Source organism: Rhinoraja longicauda, chromosome 3, assembly GCF_053455715.1.
Source record: "Rhinoraja longicauda isolate Sanriku21f chromosome 3, sRhiLon1.1, whole genome shotgun sequence".
In the NCBI taxonomy this organism is placed as follows: Eukaryota; Metazoa; Chordata; class Chondrichthyes; order Rajiformes; family Arhynchobatidae; genus Rhinoraja; species Rhinoraja longicauda.
In genome coordinates, this window is record NC_135955.1 from 36,045,447 (window position 1) to 36,069,196 (window position 23,750).

The 23,750-nt window shown below is 43.4% G+C and overlaps 1 protein-coding gene across 2 annotated transcripts in view; it reads left to right on the forward strand.

Annotated features, from left to right (window-relative positions):
- The window catches only part of gldc (glycine dehydrogenase (decarboxylating)), a 120,456-nt gene that overhangs the window by 93,249 nt on the left and 3,457 nt on the right, over positions 1 to 23,750 (forward strand). Inside the window, exons 19-23 of one of the 2 annotated variants that reach the window (XM_078395931.1) lie at positions 445 to 557; positions 7,641 to 7,782; positions 9,514 to 9,625; positions 13,855 to 13,955; positions 14,655 to 14,821. In XM_078395931.1, the coding sequence (XP_078252057.1) occupies positions 445 to 557; positions 7,641 to 7,782; positions 9,514 to 9,625; positions 13,855 to 13,955; positions 14,655 to 14,699 (513 nt within the window). In that variant the 3' untranslated portion in view covers positions 14,700 to 14,821. Of the gene's footprint in view, positions 1 to 444; positions 558 to 7,640; positions 7,783 to 9,513; positions 9,626 to 13,854; positions 13,956 to 14,654; positions 14,828 to 23,750 lie in introns of those variants that run through there. The other variant, XM_078395929.1, reaches the window with a different exon arrangement.

Below are 23,750 nucleotides of genomic sequence, written 5' to 3' on the forward strand. Positions count from 1 at the left end.
CAATGTTTGGGGGGGGGGGAGGAGTCCAGAACCAGGGGCCACAGTCTAATGGGAAGGCCATTTAAAACTGAGGTGAGAAGAAACGTTTTCACCCAGAGAGTTGTGAATTTGTGGAATTCTCTGCCACTGAAGGCAGTGGAGGCCAATTCACTGGATGAATTTAAAAGAGAGTTGGCTAGAGCTCTATGGGGCTAGTGGAATCAAGGGATATGGGGACAAGGCAGGCACAGGTTACTGATTGTGGATGATCAGCCATGATCACAATGAATGGTGGTGCTGGCTCGAAGGGCCAAATGGCCTCCTCCTGCACCTATTTTCTATGTTTCTATGAATGTCCACTGGTGATTTTCTACCCTTTGTCCTTTTCTCGGCACCTGTGATAAGGATATCGTTATAGAGGTCTTTGATGTACGTACTCTATCCCCTAATGGTGCAATCTTTCAGGTGGGCCTCTGTCGTCCTGGTGACTATGGATCCGACGTGTCTCACTTAAACCTGCATAAAACTTTCTGTATCCCTCATGGAGGTGGTGGACCAGGAATGGGACCAATTGGAGTGTAGGTCTAAACCATCTTCTTTACAATTTTGAATTGTTGTGTTGATTTTTATTTTAACAACAATATGGGATTTAAATTGAAGACCACAGTAACTCGTATTAAAACACAATGAATCTGCTAATATGTGCATCTCATGTTAACTATACTGTCCCTACCATAATTCACTTGGTGATTATTAGTCTTTGATAATCGTGTCGTGTCTGGATTTATAAGTTTGAGGATAACACATAACTTTGCATTTGAGGTTTAGATGAAAAAATAAGCCAATGTTATTTGGAACACTGTTAACTGGAGGTACACTAGTTCCTGGTGAAGCATTGGAATTTGGTCAGAAGATTGGTGTTATGGGTTACAATTCTGGTCTTGATTCAAGACACAAAATATTTGGAACTGCAGCAGTGCCGACCCAAGCCTCGGTTTATAATGACAGTGTTAAAATACAAACAATCTGTTCTGTGGTTGAATTAAAATTGAGGAAGTGAGAAAACTGAAATGCGAACAAGTGTGCATGTCTTTAAAAATATATTTTACTACTTTCAGCGGCTTCATAATGAGAAGTGATAGATTAACTTTTGTATCAAACCTAAACTTATAATTGTCCTGGGGGAAGAATCACAGTTTTTGGATATAATATCAAGACATAAGGATGAGAAGGCCCCATTCCCAGCACCTGTTTGTGGGCAGTTAATCCGTAGCAGATGAAGCACTAGAATTAGTTCCCAGTTATTTTGAACACGAGAGGGGAAAATTGGGTGCTCTTGATTTTCCCTCATTGACTCCTTTACACACATGCTTATTATCAAGGATGTTCCTTCATTAAAAGTCCGTTTATCACGAACAGTTTGCAAACAAAGTATAGATGGGAACCTTATAATTGCAAAGCTTTAGTGCAGAATGCCCATCTTACATTGGGGACTCCGTAATTAGAATCAGCAGGCTGTCCATTTCATTGATGCATGAAGTTGAGTCAAGAGTGTTTTATTGTCATATGTCCCAGCTAGAACAATGACATTCTTACTTGCTGCAGCACAACAGAATATGTAAACATAGTACACTGTAAACAATATGATAAACGAGAGAGAAAAAAAAGTTTAGTGTATATATACACATACCCACAAGTACACACAATTCTATATAGACCTATATATATATATATATATATATATATATACACACATACACACATACTCAAAAAACAAAGAATAGTAGTGCAATAATAATAATAATAATAGTCTATTGTACTGTAGTTCAGGGCTTATTTGAGGTTGTAGTGTTTAATAGCCTAATGGCTGTAGGGAAGAAGCTGTTCTTGAACCTGGACGGTACAGTTTTCAAGCTCCTGTACCTTCTTCCCGAAGGCAGGGGTGAAATGAGTGACCAGGATGATGTGGGTCTCTGATAATGGTGGCTGCCTTTTTGAGGCAACAACTCCGATAAATCCCTTCTCCTGGACGTTCAAGTTGCCAAATCAGGCCATGTTGCAACCAGTCAATATGCTCTCCACAGTACACCTGTAGAAATTCAAGAGAATCCTCTTTGACATGCCGAATCTCCTTAATCTTCTCAGAAAGTTGAGGCGTTGATGTTCTTTATTTATAATTGCATCAGTGTGCTGGGTCCAGGAAAGATCTTCAGAAGTATGCACACCCAAGAATTTGAAGTTTTTGACTCTCTCCACCATTGATATAAACAGGATTGTGGGTCCTCATCCTTCCTCTTCCACAATCAGTTCATTGGTTTTACTGATATTGAGAGGCAGGTTGGTGTGCTGGCACCATTTGGTCAATCGGTCCATCTCACTTCTATACTCTGACTCATCACCATCTGTAATTCGTCCAACAACGGTGGTATCGTTGGCGAACCTGAAGATGGAGTTCGCACTATGTCCAACTACACAGTCATGAGTACAGAGTGAGTAGAGCAGGGGGCTGAGCACGCAGCCTTGAGGTGCTCCTGTACTGATTGTTAATGAGGAAGAAGTATTTCTGCCAATTCGAACAGACTGCGGTCTGTGGATGAGGAAGTCGAGGATCCAATTGCAGAGGGATGTGCAGAGACCCAGTTCCGTGAACTTGGTAACCAGCGTGGAGGGGATGATGGTATTGAATGCCGAGCTGTAGTCTATAAACAACAGCCTGACGTAAGTGTTTTTATTGTCCAAGTGGTCCAGTGCGGAGTGGAGTGCCAGTGAGATCGCATCCTCCGTTAACCTGTTGTGATGGTTAGGCAAACTGTAGTGGGTCGAGGTAGGAGTTGATATGCACCATAACCAACCTCTCAAAGCACTTCATCACCACAGACATTAGTGCCACTGGTCGATAGTTGTTGAGGCACATCACCTTATTCTTCTTGGACTGGTATTATTGATGCCCTCTTAAAGCAGGTGGGAACCTCAGACCTCAGTAATGAGAGGTTGAAAATGTCTGCAGAAACTCCAGCCAGTTGGTCTGCACAGGTTCTGAGAACTCGACCGGGTATACCATCAGGTCCAGGCACTTTCCGAGGGTTAATCCCCCTGAAGGATCTTCTGACGTCGGCCTCTGTGACTGCGACTGTAATACCATCAGGGCATATGGGGGGCTCGGGAGGTACATCAATGTTCTCCCTATCAAAGCATGCGGAGAACGCATTGAGCTCGTCAGGGAGTGATGCTTCACTGTTACTTGAGCTGCTTCCTAGTTTTGCCTTGTAGGAGGTGATGACATTCAAACCCTAACACAGTTGTCGAACATCCGCCTCATCCTCCAGCTTTGAGTGGAAGTCCCTTTTGGCCTTTTTGATGGCCTTGTCAAGGTTGTATCTGGACTTCTTATAGACCTCTGCGTCGCCAGACCTGAATGCCTGGGATCTGGTCCTCAGAAGAATGCGGATCTCTTGATTTTTCTCGGAAGGTTTTTGTAGGAACACAGTCCTCCACACATTTCCTTATGAAGTCTGTAACGGCTGTGGCGTATTCGTTCAGGTCCGTTGCCGAGTCCTTGAACATTGCCCAGTCTACTGACTCCAAGCAGTCCCGTAGTTGTTCCTCTGCCTCCCCAGACCAGCTCTGCGCAGTCCTCACTGCTGGGGGTGCGCTCTTCAGTTGCTGCCTGTGTGCAGCACTGAATGGTCGGATTTCCCGAAGTGAGGGCGAGGGATAGAGTGATAGGCATCCTTGATGGTCATATAGCAGTGGTCAAGGGTGTTTAATCCTCTGGTGCTGCAGGCGACATGTTGGTGGTAGTTTGGGGGTGATTTGTTCAGGTTGGCTTTGTTGAAGTCCCCGGCTATGGTGGTAAAGGCTTCGGGGTACTCTGTCTGGTGCTTGTTGACCACGGTGTGCATCTCCTCCAATGCTAGATGGACATCTGCCTGGAGTGGGATGTAACCGCGGTCAGGATGATGGAGGTGAATTCCCTCGGAAGGTAGGAGGGGCAGCACTTCACCGCCAGATGTTCCAAGTGCGGAGAGCAGGGGTTAGACAGAACTGACACGTCTGAGCACCACGAAGAGTTGACCATGAGGCGGACACCCCCGCCTCTCCCTTTCCCAGATGCCTGCATACGGTCCATACGATGGATGGAGAAACCTTCAGGCTAGACGGCTGAGTCTGGGGAGCAGGGGGTGAGCCATGTCTCTGTGAAACAGAACACAGAGCATTCCCTCAGCTCCCTTTGGTAAAGCAGCCTTGACCTTAAGTCCTCCACGTTATTTTCCAGTGATTGTACATTGGCTTGTAGGATGGTAGCGAGAGGGGGTCGTAGTCCCCTGTGCTTCAGTCTGACTTGTAGTCCTGCCCACCAGCCACGTTTCCGGACACCATGGAGGCCTCCCTTGTGTTTCCAAGTGCAGTACTTACTATTCCTGCGATCCACCTGTCGTTCAATCCTAGTCTCGGGTGCACCTTCTCCCTGTGGCTGCTTGGGTTTCCCCAGAGTCATCTGGTTTCCTTCCACATCCCAAAGACACATGGGTTGGTAGGTTAATTGGCCTGGTGTGCAGATGATCAATATAATCTGGGGGGGAGTTGATGATAACATAAAGATTTTTTTTAAGGGGTTAATGTTGGTTTAGTATTCTTGTTATATCTCTCCATGACTCTATGCCTGTAGATCCCAATTGCTACATCTCGGCCTTTTCTACTTGTCTCGTCACTTGTAGTTCCAAATCTTTGTAGTTAAAATCTGCAGATTTTAGAGTTGTCCTGGAATCTGGAGAAGGGTCCCAACCCGAAAAGTCACCGATCTACGATTTCCAGAGATGCTGCCTGACCCACTGCGTTGCTCCAGTCCTTTTATCCACCAGTCTCCTCGAGTCAGGGAAGATCTCCCAGAGAGGTCCAAGTTCAACATGGGAGATAAATCTATCCCTAGGTTGCAGGGAAGATGGAGCACATTCAGGGGATGAATTGAACTACCCCAGAGGATGGTTCAAATGGTGGCCTGAACCACCTTGAGATTTGATGCATGAGGTTTCAGCTAGCCGGTTGACAAATTCAAAGGGATCATACTCTGACATGGGCAGCTGCATGGTAAATAATATTCCTCCCCACCTTCCACCACCTACCAACTCTCAACTTCAGACTTGGACATGACGTGGGGCTGGGGCAAAAGGTGCAGCAGTAGTTTACAATGCAGGGGAGATTAAACTCGCAGCAAGGCCTAAAACTTGGACAAAAAGACAGTGCTTAATTCAATGGAAGAACAGGTGGGGAGTTCCTGTGCAGTCATGTGCTGGTCGTTGATGTGATGTGTTGCATACGATGTCATTCTATTTGGCATAAGACATGATGCAACCTTTGTGGACATGGTCTGACAATAGACAATAGACAATAGGTGCAGGAGTAGGCCATTCAGCCCTTCGAGCCAGCACCGCCATTCAATGCGATCATGGCTGATCACTCTCAATCAGTACCCCGTTCCTGCCTTCTCCCCATACCCCCTCACTCCGCTATCCATAAGAGCTTTATCCAGCTCTCTCTTGAAAGCATCCAACGAACTGGCCTCCACTGCCTTCTGAGGCAGAGAATTCCACACCTTCACCACTCTCTGACTGAAAAAGTTCTTCCTCATCTCCGTTCTAAATGGCCTACCCCTTATTCTTAAACTGTGGCCCCTTGTTCTGGACTCCCCCAACATTGGGAACATGTTTCCTGCCTCTAATGTGTCCAATCCCCTAATTATCTTATATGTTTCAATAAGATCTGCTATCTCTGTCTCTAATCTCTTTTGAAGTTTACCACTTTTAGTACACTTGCCCCTCTCCATTTCTTTTCACACCTTGCTGCATTAATTTTTTATGGCCTCTTGTATGGTAACTTCTTTGAATCCTTTGCATTGTGTACTGGGAGAATTTTATCATTCATCGTACAAATTTGGTTATAAGATCAATCCCACTTACCTTCCATCTCTCATTTTAGCTTTTACAATTAGTCTGAAGAGGGGTCCCACCCCAAAATATCACTATCCATGCTCTCCAGAAATGCTGCCTGACCCACTGCGTTACTCCAGCACTTTGTGCCTCTTTTTGTAAATTAGCATCTGCAGTTCCTTGTGTCTACCATTTTTCTTCCTGTAGTCTAAAGAAATAAATCTTCATCTCCATTCTCTACTTTCTGTCCCTTAACCAATCTTGCCCACCAGGCCTTTCAAATGACAGATTATAATTCTACCAACAAATATTACGTTACACCTTTTAAAATGCAGCAAAAACGTATCATGAATCTTCTCTGATACTTAATCAAAGGACTCAACTCGACAAAAATAAAATGTGCCCTGGTTAAATTGGTTTATTGCTTTACCAGATTACGTCTCAGAGGATCCCTGCCACAGACATTTGGATTGAATGGTGGTGTTGCCCTGTTTATTCCTCTCCCCTTATTTATTTCTTACAATAAGCACCAATGGTTTATCAAGCATCCATGTGTTGTTTTGTAATATTTATGTCTTACTGTCTTACTGTCCTTGTTTAAATGTTTTGAGATTTTGAGTAGGAAGGAGAGAATTTCCAGTTATAGTGTTACCGTCGGGGGAAAACAATGCTTGTAATGTAATGAGAACTACTTGTTCACACTCCCATGTTATACAGGCACTGTGTCTACTCATTAATTCTCAACCCGTTTGGCCCCTTGAAGTGTTTTCCTCTCCACTTTCTTCCCACGTAGAAGTGGTGTTTTGAGTTGTTTATGTTTCTATGTCCATTACTTGTTTTGCTGATACTCAGAGCCTCTGGTTGTTCTGGCTGCTAAAAGAGCCAATCTCAAAGATAGAGACAGAAAGAACTGCAGATGTTGGAATCTTACGTAGAACACTAAGCACAGGTGTCAGAAGTTATGGGGAGAAGGCAGGAGAATGGGGTTAGGAGGGAAAGATAGATTGGCCATGATTAAATGGTGGAGTAGACTTGATGGGCCAAATGGCCTAATTCCTTATGACCTGGATTAACTCTGCAGGTCAGGCAGCATCTTGCCTGCCCCATTAAGTTACTCCAGCTCTTTGTTTTCTTCACAATTTCAGAGATATTCATCCCTGTAAAATCACTTGCACATGAAAACATGTACTAAAATAGCTGTTGGCTGGGAACGGCAGCAGTTTTCTGTAGTGCTGCTGGTGTCTTATTTCCTTGCTAGCCCCTTCTGCAAAAAGTGCCAGTCACAATGTTTTTCATATTCGTGCAGGTAGTATCTGGCATTGATACATTGGAGTAGTTTCTGGCACTGCTTCACCCAGTGCAAACCAGGATGACCTTTTGCTGCCTTAGTTGACCAGCCAATGTTATGTTAGGATCCAGGTTTAAGAATAAGAAAAATCAGTTAGGTTTTTGATAATTCTCCTGAAACAGCCCAAATGCAGGCTTGGCTGTGATCCTTCCTGTACAAGAGGCCCTGCTGAGTACCAAAATGAAACATGTAACAGTTGTCCTCCCTTGCTAATCATTGCCTTAGCATTTAAATCTTGAGAGAGACCAAGGGAGGGAAAATAGTAATTGTGGTGAAAAATGTTTCACATTCGGACCACTTGCCTTGAACAGCTGTGTTATTGAAGGAACTATCTGATCAACTACGTCTAACGTGTGACTGTGTTGTTTTGTTAACTACGTTTTCAGAAAGAAGCATCTCGCTCCGTTCTTGCCCAGTCATCCTGTGATCCCCCCAGTGTCCGACAGAGATGCCCGACCCCTGGGTACAATCAGTGCTGCCCCCTGGGGCTCCAGTGCCATTCTGCCAATTTCACTGGCATATATTAAGGTAAACACACCACTGAATTCAGATTTTCTTTGTAAATTAGTAAAATATTCTTTGTGTTCTATTTATTTCTCTTAAACCATCTGCTGCCTCAAACTCACTTGTAATGCATTATCAACCTTTCCTCCACTGCCTCTCCACAAAGTATTTTTCTGTTACTTTTGCCCCCCTCGCCAAAAGTACCCTGGAAGCCACATTTACTGATCTAAAAAAATAGCGTCCGTACGGGGAGACACAAGAGAGTGTAAATGTTAGCACATGGTGCCAAAGAAACTGCTCCAGAACTATAAGGAAGGGTCCCAACCCAAAACATCACCGAACCATTTTCTCCAGTGATGTTGTCTGACCCGTTACTCCAGCACCTTGTGTCCATCTTTGCTGGAAGAACTCAGTGGGTCAGGCAGCATGAACGGTGATGTTCATGTTGCCTCCACGGATGCTGCCTGACCCACTGATGTTCCTGATGCAAGATCTCAACCCAAAACATTTTTTGTCTCTGCAGACGCCACCTGACCTGCCGAATTCTTCCAGCAGTTTATTTTTTGCTCATACATCAGTGGGCACTAATAGATTAATGATTACTACAGTTTTTACTTGAAATATTGCAGGATTATGCAGAGCAGGCTAATGGGCAGTTTAGGTTCCATGAGGATGCAGCAGTTAATAGTTCCAAACTGATAGGTTACGATACGATAGAATTTTATTTAGCCCAGGACGGAAATTGATCTGCCAACAATCATAAAACACAAGATACATGAAACATGAAATTAAAATGGCGAGTGGAAAGGATTGGGGATGTGCAAAGATTGGGGAGGGGCGAAGGGAGTCAATCTACTTCATGGCAGAAGGGGGAGGAGTTGTAGGGCAGACTGACTCCCCTTCCCCCCCCCCCCCCCCAATCTTTGCACATCCCCAATCCTTTCCACTCGGAGCAGTTGAGAGATACCAAAGATAGACACAAAATGCTGGAGTAACTCAGCTTGTCAGATTGTGGGTTTGATGAACTGTCTTCCCTATCCACCAAGGTGTTCATTTCTCCCACTGCATCGCCTGAATATTCACTAAAAATCTAGTTCATTTGCTGAAGATTAGTAATTGCCTTGAGGAATTTTCAGGCATTGTTTTTATTGCTATTGTTGGTGAGGAGGAAGAAGTGGTTTATGTAATTTTTTATTATGCACATTAATTTCAAGATAATTGTTATTAAATTCTCTTGGGTTTTTTTCCAGTCCAATTACTTGCCTCAAAGGGTGCAAAATCCAAGGAATAATCTGGCTAAAAAATTTAAATAGTAGAGTTCTTCCAGCCAACTGGTCTTTTCCATGTAACTGAAGTCAGAAGGTGGGACGTGTACATTTACAGCAGTGTGTTCCCAGTCTTATGACAATAGCTGACTGCCGTAATATGTATAGGAGGAACTGCAGATGCTGGTTTAAACCAAAGATAGGCACAAACAGCTGCAGTAACTCAGCAGGACAGGCAGCATCTCTGGAGAGAAGGAATGGGTTTCTACCCGAAACATCACCCATTCCTTCTCTCCAGGGATGCTGCCTGTCATAATATGTAAACACTTGCAGTTACAGTACATGAGGCAGCCTCTGAATACATTTGAGTTTAGAAAGGAGAGTGTTCCGGGAATAAATTATAAATTGATGGTGACAGTCTATGTGCTGCAAAGTTCCTTACCTCCAAACTGTTTAATGCTGCTGTGATTTTTCGTCTCTCTTCACACAGATGATGGGATCAAAAGGACTTCGGCACGCTACTGAGATCGCCATTCTAAATGCAAACTACATGGCGAAGAGGCTAGAAACCTTCTACAGAATTGTTTTCAGGGGAGTAAAGGGTGAGTTCATGAGTCAAGAGTGTTTAATTGATTTTTGATCATGCATTCTACAAATATATTTTTGACTATTGTGAGTTACATTTTTCTCAGACAATTGGCCCTAGTGTGGTTGGGGCATCTAGGTCCGAATGGGCAAGTTGGGCTGAATGGCCCGTTCCCATGCTCCATAACTCTATAACTTTACTCGAGTTGACTTCATTTTGCTGGAATCGGTTTTAAGGACTGTGTGAAGTATTCAGTTTCATGTTTTTAAGAAAGGGATTCTGGATTTTCATTGTGTTTATTGAAAAGTCATGAACGTATCAGGCACGTGCTCCTTTTACAAACTGTCTTTTAAAAATGTATTTTCCTTGGTTGTTTTGTGATGAAGAGGATTCTGGGGAAAAATAATGAGTATATGTGCATTTTTGTATCTTTTGAAATAACGCTGTCAACTAGATTTGTTCATTTTATTGGCATGAATTTATTCAGGGAAAGTGTTATACTTGGACCATTACTGTCGTGAGTTTCATGCCAGTTATTTGTGACAGGAAATGTAGGAAAGAACTGCAGATGCTGGTTTAAATCGAAGGTAGACACAAAATGCTGGAGTAACTCAGTGGGACAGGCAGCATCTCTGGCGAGAAGGAATGGGTGACGTTTTGGGTCGAGACCCTTCTTCAGACAGGAATGTATTCTCCTTTGAACCTATTCACCTAATATCATTATGATTTATCTGTAAATAACACTATCACTCACCATTTTTCCCATTTTTGTTCATAGATTTTCACCAACATGTGGATATCAGTCTCAGATTTAAGATTAACAGTATATCTTACATGTTTGTGAACATTTTTAATTTCTACCACTCTCTGCATATAAAGTGTTTTCTAATACTCCTAGAAGGCCTGGCTTTCTCACCAGTTCTCAACTGCCCCATGTGCAATAATCACTTCTCTTTATTGAACTGATGGGAAACATAACATAATCAAAGACTTGTCCCACCCCAATCATTCCTTCTTCTCCCTGCTCCTGTCTGGCAGAAGATACAGAAGCTTGAAAGTGCACACCACAAGAATCAGGAACAACTTCTTCCCTTTATTTCTCAGGCTAATAAATGGTTCTTGCAGAAGCTAATCAGCACTGCCCAATTAATCTCTACCCCATCGTAGACAATGGACTTTGTCTATGGTACTGATGCACTACAAAGCTGAGAACTATATTCTGCACTCCGTGTCTTACCCTTTGACCTATCTATTGTGTTTGACTTGATTGTATTTATGTATGGTATATCTGATCTGATCTTTCACGGTACATTACACGGGACAATAATAAACCTAAATCGATTGAGCTTCACAGTACTTTTTAATATCTCATGACTTAGCCTTGAAACAGACTGCTCAGAGAAATGGAGGGGGGCCGGGGTTGCAAGACAAACTGTGATTATTTAGCACCCATCAGAACTTTACAACCAATGAACTACTTTTGAAGCTTAGTCATTGTGATAATAGAGGGCGCTCAGAAGTTGATTTAAAAGTTGTAGGCTCCTGCAAACTGCACTGCAGTGATGCGCTGCACTGCAATGTCTTTCACAAGATATTACTCAAGTGCTGTTAGTGTAAGAAAATAACTGCAGATGCTGGTACAAATCGAAGGTATTTATTCACAAAATGCTGGAGTAACTCAGCAGGTCAGGCAGCATCTCAGGAGAGAAGGAATGGGTGACGTTTCGGGTCGAGACCCTTCTTCAGACTGATGTCAGGGGGCGGGACAAAGGAAGGATATAGGTGGAGACAGGAAAATAAAGGGAGAGCTGGGAAGGGGGAGGGGAAGAGAGGGACAGAGGAACTATCTAAAGTTGGAGAAGTCAATGTTCATACCGCTGGGCTGCAAGCTGCCCAAGCGAAATATAAGGTGCTGTTCCTCCAACTTCCGGTGGGCCTCACTATGGCACTGGAGGAGGCCCATGACAGAAAGGTCAGACTGGGAGTGGGAGGGGGAGTTGAAGTGCTCAGCCACTGGGAGATCAGGTTGGTTAAGGCGGACTGAGCGAAGATGTTGAGCGAAACGATCGTCGAGCCTGTGTTTGGTATCGCCGATGTAAAGAAGTTGACATCTAGAGCAGTGGATACAATAGATGAGGTTGGAGGAGGTGCACCTGGAAAGACTGTTTGGGTCCTTGGATGGTGTTGAGGGGGGAGGTAAAGGGACAGGTGTTGCATCTCCTGCGGTTGCAGGGGAAAGTGTCCGGGGATGGGGTGGTTTGGGTAGGAAGGGACGAGTGGACCAGGGAGTTACAGAGGGAACAGTCTCTGCAAAACGCAGAAAGGGGAGGGGATGGGAAGATGTGGCCAGTAGTGGGATCCCATTGGAGGTGACGGAAATGTTGGAGGATGATTTGTTGGATACGCTGGCTGATGGGGTGGAAGGTGAGAACGAGGGGGATTCTGTCCTTGTTACGAATGGGGGGAGGGGGAGCAAGAGCAGAGCTGCGGGATATAGAAGAGGTCCTAGTGAGAGCCTCATCTATAATGGAGGAGGGGAAGCCCCGTTTCCTGAAGAATGAGGACATCTCTGATACCCTAGTGTGAAACACCTCATCCCGGGCGCAGATGCGGCATAGTCGGAGGAATTGGGAGTAGGGGATAGACTTTTTGCAGGAGACAGGGTGGGAAGAAGTGTAGTCCAAATAGCTATGCGAGTCAGTGGGTTTATAGTAGATGTCAGTCACTAGTCTGTCTCCTGTGATGGAGATGGTGAGGTCCAGAAATGGTAGGGAGATGTCGGAGATAGTCCAAGTATATTTAAGGGCAGGATGGAAATTGGTAGTGAAGTGTATGAAGTCAGTGAGTTCTGCATGGGCACAAGAGGTAGCACCAATGCAGTCGTTGATGTAGCGGAGGTAGAGTTCGGGGATGGGGCCAGTGTACGTCCGGAACAGGGATTGTTCGACGTACCCGACAAAGAGGCAGGCATAGCTGGGGCCCATGCGAGTGCCTCTGGTTTGGAGGAAGTGGGAGGAGTCAAAGGAGAAGTTGTTAAGGGTAAGAACCATCTCTGCTAGGCGAAGGAGAGTGTTAGTAGATGGGGATTGGCTAGTTCTACGGTCGAGGAAGAAACAGAGGGCTTCAAGACCATCCTTGTGGGGGATGGAAGTGTAGAGTGACTGGACATCCATGGTAAAGATGAGGGAGTGGGGCCTGGAAACTGGAAGTTATCGAGGAGACGGAGAGCATGTGAGGTGTCTTGGACGTAGGTGGGGAGGGATTTGACCGGGGGGGGGGGTAGGATGGAGTCGAGGTATGTAAATAGGTTGTATGTAAATAAGTTTGGTGGGACATGAACAGGCAGAAACAATGGGTCTGTTACACTCAAGTGCTGTTATGTGAGTTTACTCTCCTGCTGTTCAAAATGCATTCATTAGCCATAAATCTTCCGTCACCGGTGTTGAAGGAGATGCTATTCCCTTTACAGCCTGGCATCAGCTTGGAAAATATTTGAAATATGTTCCTTCCGGCAGCGAAACATTCCCTCAGCATCAGGGCATGGGCAATTAATTTAATTTGGATCCTTTTAGGAGAGGCAGATTAGGGCGGAACAGTGGCGCAGCAATAGAGTTGCTGCCTTACAGCGCCAGAGACCCGGGTTTGATCCTGACTATGGGTGCTTGTCTGTATGGAGTTTGTATGTTTTTCCTGTGACCATGTGGGTTTTCTCTGGGAGCTACCGTTTCATGCTGCCTCAGCAAAGCAGCCAACATAATCAAGGACCAGTCATACCTGTCAGGCAGATTTCTTGCCTCAACGTCAGGCAGATTAATTAAAACTTGAAAGTATGTACCACTAGATTCAGGAACAACTTCTTACCCACTGTTACCAGACTCTTGAATGGACCTCTGATATGCCATGGGTGAACTCCCATTCACCCAATTTACTTTGTTGCACCCCTTATTTCCTTGTAGCTGTAACACTACATTCAGCACTCTGTATCCTTACACTTGCACTACCTGATGTCGTTATGTGTGACATGATTGGCCCGGGTAGCGTGCAAAACGTTTTTCACTGTATCTCGGTAGACGTGGCAATAGTATACTAATAACAGTGAGAAAGTTCTGTGACACAGACTTCTTGAAATTAATGATGTTTCTGGCCATGCAGATTTTGCTTTACTCAGTCGTGTACTACTCAAGCGACTTACTGCAAAAGAATTACTCCAATGTTATGTCAGACTTGTAATATATGTTTTAACAGGTTATGTAGCTCACGAATTCATCTTGGACGTGCGACCATTTAAGAAAACAACAAACATCGAGGCAGTGGATGTTGCCAAGAGGCTACAAGATTACGGTCAGGTGCTTTACTTTTCTTTCTCTGTTTAGTTAAATTTTAAACTAATTATTACCCGTTCTGCTTTTCATGAAACCTAAAACATAAATGTCATTGGCTTGAATCTTGTATTACAGCATCATATAAGTGCATAGTAAGAGGAAAGATTGTTTGCACCCTTTGATAAGATGGTGTTAAAAGATCTTAGAGAATTAAATGGGGGCAAGGATGGGTGTTGAAATGGTTTTAGCAGGTTATGGTTACAACATAGAATTTTTAAATTATTGGCATAGCCTTTCAGAAAGGAAATGCATTCTTCGGGGTGTTGGAGGAAGGTGTTTCATAATAAACATACAATTTGGATGCCGCTAAAGCAGAACAACATCGGCAGAAATGCTGAGATGAGGATTTTTTTATCTCCTTATGATATTTAATTCTGGGATTGAGTTAATGTCACTGATGCAAAGGTGAAGTTGGAAATGGAGGTTTCTGTAAATTATAGAACTTAACAGAATTTAAGGGTGCAGAATGAATGAGTCTGAAGAAGGGCCTCGACCTGAAAAGTCACATCTTCTGAAACAGGGTACCAACGTGAAACCTCACCTATCACCTGAAGAAGGGTCCCGAAACAGGATTCATGGTGCGGAATGTAAAATACTTTGTTACAACTGAAGGTGCATCTGATCCTCTCTGCCAAAAAATCATCCAGTTCTTACATCCTGCAGGGTTCCATGCTCCAACTATGTCCTGGCCGGTTTCTGGCACACTGATGATCGAGCCGACCGAATCGGAAGACAAAACTGAACTGGATCGATTTTGTGACGCAATGATAAATATCCGGCAAGAAATAGCAGACATTGAGGAGGGAAGAATGGACATGCTAGTAAACCCACTCAAGGTAAGGCTTCGAATTTGCCCAGGGACCCCACTTGAATTGAATGTTTGAACCCAAGGACTCGGGTTCCTGCAAAGGTTCATTTAGCCTTCGCTGTGAATTGTGCTTTCAGTTGCTTTGGCCCTGTTCCCAAGGTTTGCAAATTTAGTAGCGTGCCAGGCACAAAGCCAAAATTGTTACGCCCAAGTCAAATTATGTGCTGAGGAGAGGTGAAAAGAGGTGGGGTGGTGCTTCATGGTAAGTGGCAAATGACAAGTGTTGAATGGAAGGGATTGGGAAAATGGGAACTGGGGATGATGTTGTGAGCTTGGATATACTGTGGAAAGTTTAGTGGGCCTACAGGAGACGTGTGCGTAAAATACATTTAGACAAGTACATGGATAGGAAGCCAAACTAGTGGCGGAACTCAGCAGATCAGACTGCATCAGCGGGGGAAGTGGACAGATGCATTTCAGGTAGGGAATCTTCTTCAGACTTCGAGATCTTCAGAAAGTTCCTGACCCAAAAAGTCATCTGTCCATTTCCCTCCACAGATGCTAACTGACCTACTAAATTCTTCCAGCACTTAGTGTTTTGCTCAAGATTCCAGCATATGCAGTTCCTTGTGTCTCCATTGAAGGACGTTGTGCTTAGTTCAACAACGGATCAATTTTAGAACAGTGAGAATGTTGAGCCTTCTAAGTAAAAGATGGCAAGGCAAAGTGTGAAGTCTGTGTGCATGCATGTCAGGAGGGGAAACCCATTTCCCTCTGAATAAGCTCAGAAATGCTCAACAGATGGAACAGTGCGAATAAAGCAAAATAGTGGTGATGAGGCTTATGGAAGAATTGGGCTCGAGAAATATAGGAAAGAGACAATGTGGGTCATAATTGCAGTGTTTGTTTTGACTAACAAGCAAATTGAATTTGTAGAAACAAGGAACTGAGGATGTTGGTGTACCAAGGGAAGACACAAAGCGCTGGAGTAACTCAGCAGGACAGGCAGCATTCCTGGAGAACATGGATAGGTGACGTTTCGGGTCGGGACCCTTCTTCAGACTGATGGAGTGCTCTGTCCTGAAGCCTCACCTATCCATGTTCTCCATGAAACATATAAGATAATTACGGGATTGGACACATTAGAGGCAGGAAACATGTTCCCAATGTTGGGGGAGTCCAGAACAAGGGGCCACAGTTTAAGAATAAGGGGTAGGCCATTTAGAACGGAGATGAGGAAGAACTTTTTCAGTCAGAGAGTGGTGAAGGTGTGGAATTCTCTGCCTCAGAAGGCAGTGGAGGCCAGTTCGTTGGATGCTTTCAAGGAAGAGCTGGATAGAGCTCTTAAGGATAGCGGAGTGAGGGGGTATGGGGAGAAGGCAGGAACGGGGTACTGATTGAGAGTGATCAGCCATGATCGCATTGAATGGCGGTGCTGGCTCGAAGGGCTGAATGGCCTACTCCTACACCTATTGCCTATTGTCTATTGTCTATTGTCCAAGGATGCTGCTTCACTCGCTGAATTATTCCAGCACTTTGTGTCTATTTTTGATTGAATTGGTGTAATTTTGTCTGTAAAGGACGATTTGGATCAATACCCCCTCCCCCCACCCACTCCACCGTGAGAGGCATCAGCTGTTTCTAAGCATCAACGTGGAGAAGTCAGGGCTACTGTTTTTTCTTGAAAAATGAAGTCATTATTTGGATTAACTGCACCAATCATTTATTTACTTGGATTTTCATACTTGGATGAGGAATCTATAGACTCTAAGGTTGTTGTGCTAATTTAACACTGAAACTAATTAAATGCAAGTTAAACAAGAAAGGCATTTGGAGACTGACATTGGAGACTTACCTCTAACTTTAACTACAAATAATAGAGTTGTCATTTGGTCAAACAACATGAAAGCAGTCCCATTCTGCCCATTAAGTCCCATTTACATGAATCCAATTTTATTCGCTTCACTCTTCCACACACTAGGATCAATTTTCAGTGGCCAGTTAACCTTTGTGAAGGTCATCTTGTATCAAAAAGAATTGGAATATCATAGTGAAGAAGGGATCAAAAGGAGTACGGGAAAATAGGGGGGCGGCAGCAGCAGGAAGATCATTAATGCCATGCCAATTGCCATTTTGAAATTCCGTGTTTTGGGATCTGTGATCTGTGTTCCTTTCTGCACTCAAACCACAGTTGTAGCCAGGATATAAAGGTTTCTTCATGCAGACACCATCAGTGTCTAAACGTTGTGCTTAAAGGCAGCTGGGACCACTGAGATGACTGTGCAGTCAGCACCATATCTAAATTTGCAAGGGATATTAAATTGCAGGGTAAAGTTCATATGGAAGAAGAACTCCATATGTAAACGACAAGTAAAAACATATGAGGTGTCAGCAAACAGACTGGGCATGAAAATAAAAACAAAAACAAATTTCAATGTAAGCAAGTAGGATTTATTCAGAAGATTAAGGAGGTGACTTAGTCCTGAGGAAATAATCTAAACAGGTTTGAAGAGCAGATGGGTGTGTGTTTTGAATACTCACTCCATTTTGTTATAAAAACAGAGCACTGATATTAATGTCAACAGAAATACAAAAATTAATGGTGCAAGTGCGTTAAATTATGTAGAACTCTGGTCAGACCACACTTAGAGTACTGTACTCAGTTTCTGTTTTGATATTGCTATTGGAATATGGAAACGCAATATTTGGAAAAGATGTATTGGGATAACACAAGAACGGATTGCAGTCATCATGCAAGGGCAAAAAGGTGGGTTTTCTTTAAAGATAAATCTCAAGAGTCAAGAATGTTCAATTGTTATATGTACCAAAACAGAACAATTAAAGTTATACTGGTAGCAGCGTAACAGTTTTAGTTTAATTTATTTTGAGGACCAGAGGACATAGGTTCAAGGTGAAGGGGAAAAGATTTATTAGGAATTTGAGAGGTAACTTTCTCACACAAAGGGTGGTGGGTGTATGGAACAAACTGCCAGATGGGGTAGTTGAGGCTGGGACTGTCCCAACATTTAAGAAACTGTTAGACAGGTACATAGGTAGGACAGGTTTGGAGGGATATGGACCAAGCGCAGACAGGTGGGACTAGTGTAGCTGGGACATGTTGGCCAGTGTGGGCAGGTTGGGTCTGTTTCCACACCACATCGCTCTATGACTATTATTGTCACATATCAAAGTACAGTGAAAAGCTTTTGTTTGCGTGGTATCCAGTCAAAAACATTATAAATCAAGGTGTCCACACGGATAAAGGTACAACATTAAATGTAAGATATAACATTCAAGTCTAATAAAAGTCCAATTAAAGATAGTTCAAAGGACTCCAAAGAAGTAAATAGGAGGTCAGGACCACACTCTAGCTGATGACAGGTCCGTTCAGTTGTCCAATAATAGCTGGGAAGTGTCTCTGAATCTGGAGGTATGTGTTTTCAAACTTCTTTACCTCTTGCCTGACGGGAGAGAGAAGAAGATGGAGTGACTGGGGTGATACTGAACCTTGATTATGCTGGTGGCCTTGCCGAGGTAGCGTGAAGTGTAGATGGAGTCAATGGATGGGAGATTGATTTACGTGATGATCTGGGCTACGTCCACAAATCTGCAATTTTTTGCGGTCTTGAATGGAGCTCTTATCAAACCAGGCTGTTATGCATCCCGACAAAATGCTTTCTACAGCACATCTGTAGAAGTTGGTGAGGGTTGTTCGGAACATGCCAAACTTCCTAAACCTTTTAAGGAAGTGGAATTGTTAGTGTGCTTTCTTGGCCAGCAGGTTTGTTAACACAGTTCACAATTGATAACATAATATGCAAATGAAAAAAAACTTCAATAAATTGAAAAAAACTATATGGTGTAAGACAAAACAAAAGCCTGTAGTCCCTATTGCAACCAAGACGGTTCATAGTTCAAATATCTTTAAAATTATGAAGAGACTCAGTGAGGGAGATGTCACGGAGGCGGAGTACAAAACTAGAGGTGAGGAACTAGAGGAATGCTGGCAGTGTTGGAGTAACATCTCCTCACATGGAGATGATAAGTGATAAAACTTGTTGCAGCGAGTGGTTGAGGCAAATAGCATAAATACCCTTTAGCTTATTTTATAGATACAGCATTGAAACAAGCCCTTCAGCCCACTGAGTCTATGCCAACCATCAATCACCAGTTCACACTACTATGTTATCTCACTTCCTACACATTAGAGGCAATTTACAGAGCCCAATTAACCTACAAACCTGCACGCCTTTGTGATGTGGGAGGAAACCAGAGTACCCGAAGGAAACCCACCCGTCACAGGGAGAACGTGACAGACAGCAACCGAGGTTAGGATTGAACCCGGGTCTCTGGTGCTGTAAGGCAGCAGCTCAACCAGCTGTGCCATCGTGCTCCCCAAATGTAAGAAAAAAACCCTTTAGAGAACCACCTGAGAGAGAATAGAACTTAAGGAGAAATTGATGGGAGCTTAAATACCAAGCATTTATTAGTTAACCTTAGTACTGTAAATACAATGCCATAAGGTTTAGTAAGGATTCAGAGCACCAACTGGTCAAGGGTCTGAGGAAATTTTAAGATTTATTTGTCTAGTTCTATGCATGATTCCAGGTTTATAAATAAAACAACTTTAATACCAGTGGTTAGGAAAACCATTGAAAGTACTGAGAGCTGGGAAATTAGCAAATATTAATCAGACTTGTGGGCAACTCTACCCAAACACATATATATCTGCAGACCCAAACAAGTTTCGATGTCTCTTATGTGTGGCTTTATAGGTTAATTGGTCTCTGTACATTGCCCCCAAAGTGTAGGGAGTGGATGAAAAAGTGGGATAACATAGAACTAATATGATCGACTGATCGATGATCAGTGTGGGCTTGGTGGATCGAAGAGCCTGTTTCCATGCTGTATCTCAGGCTAAACTAAACTAAAACTATCATAGACCAATGGGAAATTAAAGTGTTCCAGTCCAGTTGGTTATGGGTAAAATAATTTATTTGATTATAGTTAACATATTTGATTATAGTTATCCTTTCTTTTTGTAATTATTTTTATTTGTATTTTGTAATTATTTCTATTTTTTCACTAAACTTGCAGGAGAGCTTGGCCATTGACTTTTGAATCCTTTTGCATTCCAACAAAAGCACCAATTAGTGATGTAGGATTTTATTGACTGGTATATTAAGTGGCAGTACTAAGAATATCCTGCAGGTGGTGTTGCTGTGCCTGTAACTCCAATTTTTAAATCACCCTTTGCAGTTGTAAAGTTTGCAATTGGAAGTCATTCAAATTTAGTCACAATGAGTAGCTGGGAGACATGACTTCCACAGAAAACAAAGTATTTGAAAGCAACCTCTGTGGAAAGAACAGGCATTGTAATGCAAACCCACTGACTCCCAGTTACCTGGATTGCACCTTCTCCCACCTTGCCTCTTGCAATGACGCCATCCCTTTCTCTTGCTCTTTCCATCTCTGCCGCGTCTGTTCTCAAGGTGAGGCTTTCCCCTCTAGGAGATCCGAGATTTCCTCTTTCTTCAGTAAACGTGGTTCCTCCTGCTGTGGTTGATGGACCCTCACCCGTATCTCTCCTGTGTGTCATAGTCCTGCTCTCATTCCCCATCACCCCCCGAGAAGGAACAAGGATAGTGTTCTCCAGGTCCTCAACCCACCAGTCTCCAAATCCGACACATCAATGTCCAACATTACCGCCACCTTCACCTTCAACTATCTCACATGTCATTAAGCATTTGCTTGAAGCTGCAAGACTCTTAGACATGAGTATGGTAATATTTTGCCAACAGGAGAATGGTTGAGCAAACAGCCAGAAATTCAATTTCGATCCTGACCTTGAGTGCTCTCTATGTGGAGTTTGCAAGTTCTCCCTTTGACCGTGTGTGTTTCCCCTGAGTGCTCTGGTTTCCTCCCACGTCCCAAAGATGTGTGGGTTTGTAGGTTAATTGAAGAAAGCTTTCACTATCGTATAATTACGTACAGTAAGATTTTTAGGATTTTCACTATACCGAGGTACATATGACAATAAAGCACCATTGAACTATTGGGAATCGTGTGGGAATCCCAGCGCTGGAGATGTTGTGTCCTGGCTTTAACTCTGGCAGAGCAAAAATCTGACCTGATACCTGTTTCTTCCTCCACAGAGGCTGGCTGACCAGCTGCGTATTTCCCACCCTAATAAATGCTGTACTATCATTCCACCGATTCGGTATGCAGCACCTCCGAGAAACGCTAATCAGGGTTTTTTGTGTTAGTAGATGAGAGAGGCTGTGAGTTGACTTGCTGTGCAGTTCACTGGCAACTAAAATGGAAACGGATAGGCTGTGAAGTTAAATTTGGGCAGACATGATAGCACATCAAAAGCTGTCTGATTCCATAGAACGTTAGAGCAGAGGAACAGGCCCGTCAGCCCACAATGATGATGCTGAACAGGGTGCCAAGTTAAACTAATATCCTCTGCCTACAGGTTATCCAGATCCCTCCATTCCGAAACATATCTATGTATCTCATAAATACCACTATTGTATGCCTCGACCCGAAACGTTACGTATTCCTTTTCTCCAGAGATGCTGTCTGACCCACTGAGTTACTCCAGCTTTTTGTGTCTATCTTCTGCCTCTGCAACCCTGACAGTACATACCAGGAACCCATCACTCTCTGTTTGAAAAACTTCCCCCTCTTACCTTAAATCTATGCCCCCTGGTCTTTGATATTTCCACCTTGGGAAAAAGGTTTTCTCTATGCCTTTCCTCACTTTATATACTTCTACCCAGTCTCCCCTCAAACTTTGATGTTCCAGAGAAAACAATACAAGTTTGCCCAAACTCTCATAAAATAACACCCATTCCAGTGCAATTGTCAACAGATTTGGTGGTATCATTTTGGCCTATCGTTCCAGTATGTAAATTACTATAAGTACTTTCCCTGACCACAGAACCTGCACCTAATTTCCATGTTTCTATGTTAAATCTTGAGACTTTGTTTAAAAACGTTCCATATAATTGGCAGTAAAATCCATTTGATAAAGCAGTTTTTGTGCCCACACAACATTTGTTGGAAGGAAAACTAGGAATATTACAAAAATTAATCCTTGTATAATGGAATATTGTTCAGTGTAATTAGCTGATATTATACGGGATTTGTGCTTCAGATGCTTTTTGCATGTAGAAAACAATTAAGACATCCAATAGAATGAAAGGTGGTTTCTAATTACTGTATTAACACAAGTACTTGCAGATTCCTCTGTGGCAGAAGAGCTCTGGAATTCAGCAGAGAATTCTCTGTTTCAAATGTTTTGTCCTTTATCGGTGAAGACATTATTGCAGTGGAAATTCTCAGACACTGCCAGCATAAATAGCTGTTTAGTTTCTTCGCTGAACATGACCGGATTCAGTTGGTAGACATCAGGTGTTTCCAATCCTTCATCCAGGTGAATGTTTCTTCAAGTGACAAATTACACAGCAGCCTCCAACCATAGAAGCATAGTGCCCAATCCTGATCCTGTTCTTTCCTGATTTTCAGCCACTGTTTTGACAAAAGATCATTGGACAGTGCTAACTCTGCTTGGCTGATTTTTCTTTACTTCCAATGGCAGGGAGTACTGCTGCTAATTGTAAATATTCAGCTGCAGGTCCTATGCTCTCCAACTTCACAAAGCCCATTTGGAGGAGAATATTGTGCCGCCTTGCCTGTGTAACGTGTTATTAATAGCGGGTTGGATCGTGCCCGGCAGTCTGGACGAATAGAAACTAGAGTTGGGCCAAAATGGTGACAGGTAGAAATACCTTGCAATGCCGATGGTGAGCCACGTCAATAGACAATAGGTGCAGGAGGAGGCCATTCGGCCCTTCGAGCCAGCACCACCATTCAATGTGATCATGGCTGATCATTCTCAATCAGTACCCCGTTCCTGCCTTCTCCCCATACCCCCTGACTCCGCTATCCTTAAGAGCTCTATCTAGCTCTCTCTTGAATGCATTCAGAGAATTGGCCTCCACTGCATTCTGAGGCAGAGAATTCCACAGATTTACAACTTTCTGACTGAAAAAGTTTTTCTCATCTCCGTTCTAAATGGCCTCCCCCTTATTCTTAAACTGTGGCCTTCTTAAACGTCGACAGATGTAACAAGGTGGCCGGGTTGGCGTAGCCATTTCAGTGGGCAGCTAACCGTACCATTGTGGTTCTTCACTTAGACAGGCCTGACCCAATGAGGCTGGCAGATCGTCCTTTCTGCAAGACTTGCATTTCTCTGGCACCGGTACAGTTGAAGTACTTGTCAGTGGTGTCACTGTTCTGCTGCAGAAAAATGCAGAAGCAGTCCACTCCTTTAGTGAAGACAAAGTGACCGATTTTTAAGAGCACTAGTGGCCGTATTGAACGTCTCTTGAGCATATGTCCTGGTTTCCACATTACTTGAGTAACCACTATATTACCATTCTGTGTCCTTGTACACCATACAACATGCAGGGACGTCCCAATATCTACTCAATCAGCTACATTAGGATCATGTGTACTAACCCCTACATAAATACTTGAACTTAAGTTCAAGTTCACAGCTCTTTAATCTTCCTGGGTTTGGAGGTTGGGAAAGATCAAGGATTGGTAAAGTTAGATCAGTCTAATAGTTCCTATTCTTCCAGGATTGATAATTTCAATAGCTAAAAATTTAATTTGTGTTTTTGTGTTGGAATTGGATGAGGATTCGTCACCATCTTGTTTAATTGGTTTTCATAGCCTCTGGATCATCATTGAAGTCCACCACTATCATCAGCTTTGTGTCATCTTAATCTTTATGCATGCTGGTTCCTCCTTCAATCTATACAGTAGGTGGGAGAGAGGAGGAGGATGGCAAAGCTATCATCACTGCTGGACAACGACTCCCACCCCATGCAGGACACTGTCACTGAGCAGCTCCTTCAGTGACAGACTTCTTCACCCCA